Genomic DNA, 9,261 nt, shown 5'->3' with positions numbered 1-9,261 from the left:
CCTTTTGTAGAAATTTTAACGTTATCTTGAGAAGAGTATCGCGAGAAATAGATGAAATATTTAATAAAGAAAACTCGAAGACGAAATAATTTCATTCGTTATCTGTTTCGTTGAGTATTATCGGTTCAGTCGGGGTTATCTGTAAATTGAGGGCTAGTTACCATCACGATTCATGATCACCAGTTGATTTTGGTACGTCGAGGAGTACGTTTCTCCCTGAACTTAACAAAAATTGCAACAAGAGTTTCGAGACGTTAATCATGGTTCGTTACTGTTTCTTCACTGGAAACCGGAGTCAAAGTTCGTCGATTTATCCGTGCACATTTGTTCTCACGCGTTTCATTACGCGACTCGTGCAATTTATTTCTTCGAAACGACAACAAACGATCGATTGGTTGGCGTTTGATCGTGGTGGTATCGCGAGTGGAATATTAATAACGAGCTGTGTTATCGACAAAAAAGAAAAGGGAAATTACCGCGGAATTATGACAATCACGAGACTTTCAGCTCTCTTCTCGTGGAAAAGAGGTCGAAGGTTGCGACGATAAAGCACATTACCGCGATTACACGACGTTTCCCGATCGAATAAATAACTCGAACGATCGGTGAACGTGCAGTTGATTTTTGGCACATGTCAGTCCGCTTTCAATCTGACGATCATGAGGGATTTGAACCGAAAGTCTAACGGAGAGGACCATAGCAACGGTCAAGATTTCGATTTGATCGCGGAAAGTAGAAACAACGATATCAACTCATCGACGCTTTACGTAATTATCGTTATAATATCATGATCATTTGGCAATAATCGTGATAAGAATTGTCGAATGTCGTATTAGCTTTATTCGAGTCCACACGGCTCGAAACACGAGATGGAATTCGGATACCATCGGGATGAAAACGTGATGTCACCAAACGATCATCTCGGTGATCTTGTCTCTTTAAAAGACAAGACAAGATCGCGCTTTCCCGCGATATCTATTCTTTTGGTGCACGGTTTCAATCGATTCGAATGGGTTAGCTCCAAAAAGAACCGAAAGATCTCGAATCATGTGCGTTTCTGTCTACAGAACAACGAGGACATACTTGATCCATACTGCGTCGAGGAAAATCCCCAAAAGATTACTTTCGAGGACATCACTTCCGCTGCGTTCAAAATCAAATGTGGAATCATTAACACTCCTTGCGTGGTATGATCTGAAATTTGCAAATTTGTTATTTCCATAGAAAATGTTTACTAATTCTACCACCATACTCGAATCTTTATGTCACAATCTTAAATGAATTCTTCTTTTCCTATTATTTCGTAATTCATACTCACATGAGTATAAATAGCTTCAACTCAAATTATATTCAATTTTCAGTATAATGACAATTGAGAAGCTTTCTGAAAAATGGCTTCTATGTCTGTATAATAATTGTGAATTCTCTATAGATTATTTATAAACTATTTATAGATCGTTTATAATTATTATAAATTATCTTTCAGAACTATTAAAATTATCAATCGAAAAGTGGAACCAAATTTTCCAACGCAATTTGTTCAATTCATCATTTCGTCAGGTGGATACTTTGCCAGAAAGTTTCTCGATTTAACACGAAAAAAGGAAAAAATTAAAATATGTCCCATTTGTTGTCAGAAATCGCGCCTGTCAGATGCGATGGGTATCGATTTGTATCTGAAGAAAGACTTCCTCCAAACAACTGGAAGCTTCAAGGAACGTGGCGCGAGGTATGCTCTAGTGATGCTGACCGAGGAACAGAAGAAGATCGGCGTGATCTCGGCCTCGCTGGGAAATCACGCACTCGCTCTCTCTTATCACGGGTACAAGCTTAATATACCAGTGACCGTAGTGATGCCGGTGGTGGCACCGATCATGAAGATCGCCGCTTGTCGACAATACGGTGCGAATGTAATCGTCGATGGTCTGGATATGGGTGAGGCAAAGCGTATCGCACTGGGACAGGCGAAAGAGAATGGGTTGACGTATATAAATGGGTAAAGGCATATTCTACTTGCGATGATAACAGTTTGCTGCTGGTTTCATTCGCGGATAACGTAAAATAAAAAGAATATTCGACACGTGTTATTGATGAATCTATAGTGAATGGAAAATGTCTTTTGCTTGTTTCTTTTTTACGCGAAAGCGACGTCTAACATCTTTCTCTTACGATATTAAAAAATTTATTTTGCGAGATTAACATGTATTCAGAGATTTTTATTTGTTAAATTTTGAAAATAAGAAAATCGTCTATTACAAGAGCTGGCCATGCAAAAGAGCACCTCGTTTATATTATTTCAGGTACGATCACCCAGATATTATGGCAGGACAAGGAACTCTAGGTCTTGAGATCGTGGAGCAGGTACCCGACATAGATGCAGTGGTCGTTCCCATCGGAGGAGGTGGTTTGATCGCGGGGGTAGCTCTGGCCGTGAAAACTCTCCAACCAAATGTACAGATCATCGTGAGTTATCATGGGAATTAAACGAACGTTCAAGCTCGTTCATCCTCTTTTTAACACTTCTTTTTCCACATCGACGAGTATGAAACGTATTTTCGATGTAAACCAATATCGTTTTTCTGTCGGGTTCCAGGGCGTTGAGTCGGAACGATGTCCCAGTTTCTATAAGGCCCGAAAGGCAGATCGACCTACCTACACTCGTATAGATTCGACTTTGGCCGATGGCCTTGCTGTTCCTAAGGTTGGATACAACGCTTTTGCCACCGCGAATCCGTTGATCGACAAATTGGTCGTGGTGAAGGAAGAGTGGATAGCAATCGCGATCCTGAAGCTGGTCGAGAACGAGAAATGTATCGTCGAGGGTGCTGGAGCGACCGGCCTCGCCGCCATTTTGGCTGGTCAGCTGGAAGAACTGAAAGGCAAAAGGTCGTTTGATGTTGCACATAGTTAATTCAAGAACAAGAGCGTTTCCACCTTTCTGTCGCGTTTCCTGTATCTCCTCGATTTCCTTCCTTTAATTAATTTCAAGCTATAATTCTTTAACATTTCTTGTCAATTTATCAGTGAAAAAGATAATTGATTAAACTAAAAAAAAAATCTCTCGCAAATTCGATAATTCTAACAATAACTTTGCTTTTCTTTTCTAGAGTGGTGTTGCTTCTATGCGGAGGAAATATCGACACAACGATCCTAGGTAGGTGTTTGGAGCGTGGACTAGCAGCGGAAGGCCGGCTTTTGAAGTTTACAGTGACTGTGTCCGATCGACCGGGCGGAATCGCAGAGCTCTGTAGAATGCTGGCCAGCATCGGTGTCTCGATAAAGGACATCATGCACGAGCGGGCTTGGATTATGTCGGACATCTTCAGCGTGGACGTGAAAGTGGTCTGCGAGACTAGAGACCGAGATCACGCGGAACAATTGAAGAACATGTTGCATCAAAATTATCAGCGGGTTGTGTTCGGCACTAGTGACATGTCCGCTCTGAACTTACCTTTGAGCATGTAACATGTCGTTCTAAATTCGAACTTTCTGCGATCGTCGAATGACGCCAAAGAAAAGGATTCAACACGATTTTGAGTATTACTTAATGAAGCTTCTTAATTTCTGTGAGCGAAATAATCTTTTTTTTTATAGGACAGAGAGACGCACTATTTATACGAATATCGTATAACTATCTCATTGTTTGAAGTTCAGATACAGTTCGAATCCATGTATATGTCATACTGAACTAGGTCCTGGCCACGAAACAGAGAAACCGCGAACGTTCCGCATCGATTTCCATTCTACGCTCGAATTATTGTCCCATATTCCTGACTGAGGGAAGTTTCTATGCATCGATAAAGACACGACAGCTATGGTTGTTCCAAAAAGCGAGCTGCTCGCGTTACAAACGAGCAACCCCTCTGCGTAATTTGCATCTGAAGAAGGGTGGTTCGATGGCTCGAAATTTGAGAGCAGCCTCTACGCAACGCGCGTCACACCGAGGCGTAAACGTACACTCGCGAAATTTATTACTGTTGCCATGCTTTCGCGTTGGTTTGAGAGAGAGAGAGAGAGAGAGAGAGAGAGAGAGAGAGAAGTGATGAAAAGGAACAAAATTTCACCCTTCTGCTCATACGCTGCTTTCGTCGCGTTTTATGTCGGGCATACGTGTTGCTACCGCCACCGTACGGATACGATTGGATTTTTGCGTAAGAGGAGGATCGTAAAGCGTTCGTTTACGAGCTCAATAACGACGCAACCCCTTATTGCGAGATGACTGGCTGTTTGACAACTTGCAGCTGCTCGTTTTCGACGAACTGCGCATTATTCTAATCGTAAGGAACGTGGAGTGCAAAAATTGGATGGAGGTGGTGGTTGAGAAGATCATTTGTACTATAAAAAATATAATATTCGAAATACTACATGGTGTATTACTGTGATTAATAATAAAATGCGTAAATTACGTATTCATTATCTTCGAAGCCAAATAGAAAATGAAATATTTCTGTATGCAAAGTTTTCCACGCACGCTTCGTTGAAAAATGCGTATAAATTATTAAAAGTGAGCAATGAACAATTTACAAGTAAATTTCCAATAAGTTTGTTTCAGACATTCGCTGATAACATTTTGGACTCCAGTATATTGATCGTAATGTAGCTCGTACCAGGGATTATACAACCACTATCTTTTATCGACTGGATATACACATTTCCACCTTTAAATAAAGTTGTATTCCGTTTCCTAACGATGACTCGCTTGGAATTCTTGTCTCTCAAGCTTACAAGCTCCGACTTTCTCTTAAAGCAACCAATTTCATTATTTCTTCTTATCCTAAGTCAATTTCAGTCTGTTCACGAGAGAAGGGAGAATGAATTCTTCGAAGGAAGTTCACGATGTCACGATAATATTACTCTACTCTGATGATATTACGGTACTCTGCTGCTTAAAAATGGGAATGTTAATATTTTCCGCCGAATCGGGTCAATTTTAAGAAGCAGAAAGATGAATTTTTCGAAGAAAAAAGATGTTAAGATAATTTATGACGATCTTAACATTTTTCAGCCAGTGGAGTCAATTTTAAGGAGCAGAAAGAGGGACGAATTTTTGATAAAATATTCACAATATTGCAATAAATATTACTGTACTCTAACGATATTACACCATTCTTCTTCTTACAGGGAGGGAATGTTAATATTTTTTCTGGAAGTCGGGTCAATTTCAACGCGGTCGCGTCGAATAAAAAATGAGTCGGGGCAGACTGGCAAAATAAATTTCGTGCGGACCGCGTGTTTTCGCGTTTCTGCTGGAAGCATTTCCATGAGGCACGCGGCTGTCAGGGGATTAATGCATCTTTACGCCGGGGCGACTGCTCGGTTTCGTCGCGTTACACGCTCGAATAATATATCGCACGCGTTACACTGGAGGTCTTCCCGTGTCTGGTTTCAAAAGACTCGACTTCTTCTCCCCTTCTGAAGCTTCTTTTCAATGACGGTTGACAATACACGACGATGTGTCACCTTTCTAATATCGGACTGCTCCGGATGAGTTATGATATGTGAACCAGCCAAAGAGGAAAGTAGCGAACAGCCTTCGCCGGCAATGAAAGATCCGCGGATCCGCTTTTTTTCTTCATCTTTTCGCGCATCTCGTTTCAGACGGTGGAAAAAAAGGAAGAAAGGAAAAGAGGGAAAACTGGAACATCATTGTGCTAGCGGGAATGCTGGTTTCGTGGCTACTGAAGCATTGTGAGATTGTTGGAAAGGAAATGAAGAGACACGAATTTTTTGAATTCGCTAGCGAACTCATTACTTTGATTAGTCAATTTTTCAAGTAGATTAATGACATACGTACATTTGATACTAACTACTTTTGTTTTTGTTTCAGGTTAATGTTGAAATAAGAAATACACGTATATGTAAAGAAGTGAGGATAGTGGAGAAAGAACAGTTCTAAGGCGGTATAAACTACTTGAAAGTGGAAGTTGAAGTTGCCTGTCAGACGCTCGACTCTACGCTTCCCTTATGGACACTAAACATACTTCCAGCTAGCCAATATCGCAACAGAGTTACCGTGATAGTTTATAACTCGAGACATCTACAGACCATCCAACAGCCTTGGTGAAACTTATACTCTCGTCTTTCACGTTGGTTCAATCCCTCCCAGGTAAACAATATTTTCAACTCATAAATCTATATTCTACAAATACAACTACCCTTCCAGGGGAGTTGAAGAAGTTCAATCACGCGATTCTACTGACATCCATTCTTATCCTTTTGCTGCTGCTCCGTCCGTGAACCTTAAAGCATTGACCAAGCGGAACTTCCCTCATTTCTTGGTTCAGTCTGGCACCTTCCGACCGAGATTGAATTTACATCGAGCGGGGGAGCGCGGATTAAGCGTGGGTAAAGTTTTGCCGAATTTTTTTTCTAACCCACCCACGTTCGTTGCTCGCGCTCTTTTTCCCAGTTTTTTCAACGCCGAGGAGGGGAGAAGCTACGAATGAAACGAAAATGAGAAAAAGAGGAAAGGGTCGTGGGCAAGGGAGAAAGAGATAGTGAAAGTGGCGGCGACCTGAATTTACAGCATTTAATATCGGCAAAATGAAGTACGAGCACGACGGAGAGCGGGCAAGGAGCCGCCATTTTGTGGCATCGATAAATCCATTTTATTGCTCTGGCTTGTAGGTAGGCGGTCTGACTACGGTTACCGGTAGCCTGCCTACTCTTATGTCTTCTCAGTGTATAACAAACATCGAATAAAAACCAATGCGAGGGCCAGCAACCCGCGCAGTCGACCCCTCTTTTCGCGGTGCACCGAGAGGACCAACTTTTTTGCTATTTATTCGCTACCCTCGCGCTCGTCCCCCCTCGTACATACCCGTGTTTTGTGGCCATGGCGTCCCCAATCGAGTACTAGCACCTCTTTTTTGCGCTTCATGCAGTGTAACCGGAAGCTTTTTGTTTTTTTGGGGGGGAGAAGAGGATTTTTATGATGATTGCGATTGGTTTAAGGTACCAGTCATATTCTAGAGAATCGAAGCGTTCATGATAAAAATGATACACGCCGTCTCCTTTTAGGAAAGTAAAAGAATACTGATAGTATCTTTAATGTCTGTTTAATACATTTTAATTTTTTACAATCGCTGTCAACATATCGCGGATGGGCTGTATCTAATTAAATCGTGCACTTCATGACCGATATTGTTTTTATAAAACTCGTGAATTCCCATTCTGCAATCAGTTAAAATGGAAATTAATTTTCATATCGACTCCTATCACGTCTGGCCACTAGTATACGTCGTTGTTACTTGAAAAAGCTCGAACCCTTCTTCGATCGTACTATGCTGCTTTAAAAAAGAATTTTAATTTCAGACTAATCGTGTCGAAATTTCGAAGTCGTTATCGTGAAATACGAAAGAAAGTGGAACTAGGAAAGAGAGAAGCATGAGTAAAAAGAGAGATTAATAGAAGTTACCAAGGGCAGACAGTAAAACACGGCGATTAGAGCGCTGCGAAACAGGTATCGACGAATCGTCGGTGAATTTTTCGGAATTAGTCGGAGGGAAACGGTTGTCGGTAGGGGAAGGATTTTCGAGAGCGGTGCAGGGCCAGAGTTTTCCAAGATGAAAGTTAATTCCGCTGGATAATCCAGCTTGGACGCACGGGGGTGGGGCCGGGCGTAACGAGGGCGAAGAAAGATCTGTCACCCCTCCTCGTTCCTTTTTCAGCTAAATCTTGCGAGCCGGATCGAGAAGTTCGTCGAATTTATGAGATTTCGGGTTTCGAAGCGCGGCTAGTCCGAGGGGAAAGAGGTCGACGGAATGGAAGGGAGAAGGGGGTTGGAGCTCGGCGAAGGGATTAACTTTGTCGAGCCATTTTGTCGACCGCGAGCGGGCTTTGTGACCAAGGGAAGACACATTCCCAGCAATTAGCTAACCCCGCCTCTATGTCCGTCTGTATGCCGGTGATGTACTGGGTGTTTCTAAAATCGCTGGCCAAACCTTTGGGAAATGTACCCTATTTATCTTGGCGGAGAGTTGGAAGACCTTCGTTCGTATCGAAATCAGCGTTGCAATGTCTCGTTCTTTGGTTTAACGAAGATTTACCGAAGTAGTTGGGAAGCTGTAAAAAATTCCTGAAAATCGATAGATAAGGGAATAAGTAGACGAAAGTCAATTCTCTATAAGACAGGTACGTAATTGGTCTTTGTTCGGCGATTGACTGATCGAAGGCTTTCAGACAGAGGTCGTTAAACGTCCTCGAGTTCTAGCAAGCCTAAGCCACATCAGAGAAAGGTTTTCCAAGCGAACTTGTCAGACGTTGTAGCGAAACTTTGTCGCAAATAACTTGGTTTGGGTGGCGTCTTCTCGAGTCGCCAAGTCCATAAGACTTTTTTCATCCCCTGAACAGAATATTCCGCCGAAATTTAGTCATTTACTTCAGAAACATTCTACGTAAAGGGAGTATGAGGCGAAAGTAAAAAGGGGCGAGGAAAGCGTCGGGACAAAAAGAACGTTTACAAGGGTGGATCAACCGGTGCAGATTAATCGATCCGTACATCGAGGCTCTGACCTTTTAAGAAGTCTAGAAAAAAAGCATCGTTCCCTACGGCGTCTCCTGGTGAAAACTAAGAAAGTATATATCAAGGATCTCGTATAAATGTTCGTAGAAATGTTCTGGTTGAACGACCCTGCGTAAAAAGAGTACGAACACGTCTCTTCGTCGGAGATTTAAGCAAAGATCTATTCAAGTACGGGTATAACTCGGTTCAACGCAGAAGGACGAGCCGGTAGGAAGAAAAAGAAAGACGAAAGGGCCTCGTGGAAGTTACTTATTAGTTTTTAAGCCGCTTGCATCCCCGTGGAATTAACGAGGAGCAAATAAATCCCGGTGGAAAGGGACAGATTTCGTCGAACGAAGCCCTGCTCCCCTTAAAAGCACGATAATTAACGCGCATCCTCGTGTTTTCTCCAGCTTACTGGATCTATCGTTTTGAACAACGAATTACGTAGCACTCGTCGATCCGTCTGAATCATTTGAGCATTAAAGTTAATGGAAATACACCGCGAGCGGGTGACGTGGCGCACTGAAATTGAACAACCAAGATCGAAGGTTAAATAAAGCCATTGTTCGAAAGTTCTTTAATTAATAGGACGTTAAGGAGCGCTCGATAAAACGGTTACCGAAATGTCAAATCGGGGAAACTTTCTCGAAACGATAGGGAAAAGGTCGAAGAAAGGGAAGAAGAATCGTAGAGAGAAAGTTGGTTGGATCACAGAGACCCTAACCTAGACCTAACCCAGACCTGGAAAGAGATTT

The 9,261-nt window shown here is 42.2% G+C and overlaps 1 protein-coding gene across 2 annotated transcripts; it reads left to right on the top strand.

Moving 5' to 3' along the window:
- The first annotated feature begins 175 nt into the window (after window positions 1-175).
- LOC126872187 (L-threonine ammonia-lyase) lies at window positions 176-4,691 on the top strand. Of its 2 annotated transcripts, none has more exons than XM_050631811.1 (6): window positions 176-263; window positions 1,068-1,187; window positions 1,638-1,996; window positions 2,301-2,463; window positions 2,594-2,886; window positions 3,108-4,691. In XM_050631811.1, the coding sequence occupies exons 1-6, from the start codon at window positions 261-263 to the stop codon at window positions 3,463-3,465; spliced, it is 1,296 nt and encodes a 431-aa protein (XP_050487768.1). In that variant the 5' UTR covers window positions 176-260; the 3' UTR covers window positions 3,466-4,691. The 2 variants fall into 2 exon arrangements, with proteins under 2 accessions (XP_050487768.1, XP_050487767.1); XM_050631810.1 differs by lacking the exon at window positions 176-263 and adding an exon at window positions 431-767.
- The last annotated feature ends 4,570 nt before the right edge of the window (window positions 4,692-9,261 follow it).

Source organism: Bombus huntii, chromosome 12 (assembly GCF_024542735.1).
Source record: "Bombus huntii isolate Logan2020A chromosome 12, iyBomHunt1.1, whole genome shotgun sequence".
NCBI lineage: Eukaryota > Metazoa > Arthropoda > Insecta > Hymenoptera > Apidae > Bombus > Bombus huntii.
The sequence above is the reverse complement of the archived record's forward strand: the minus strand, read 5'-3'. Positions and strand labels throughout refer to the sequence as shown.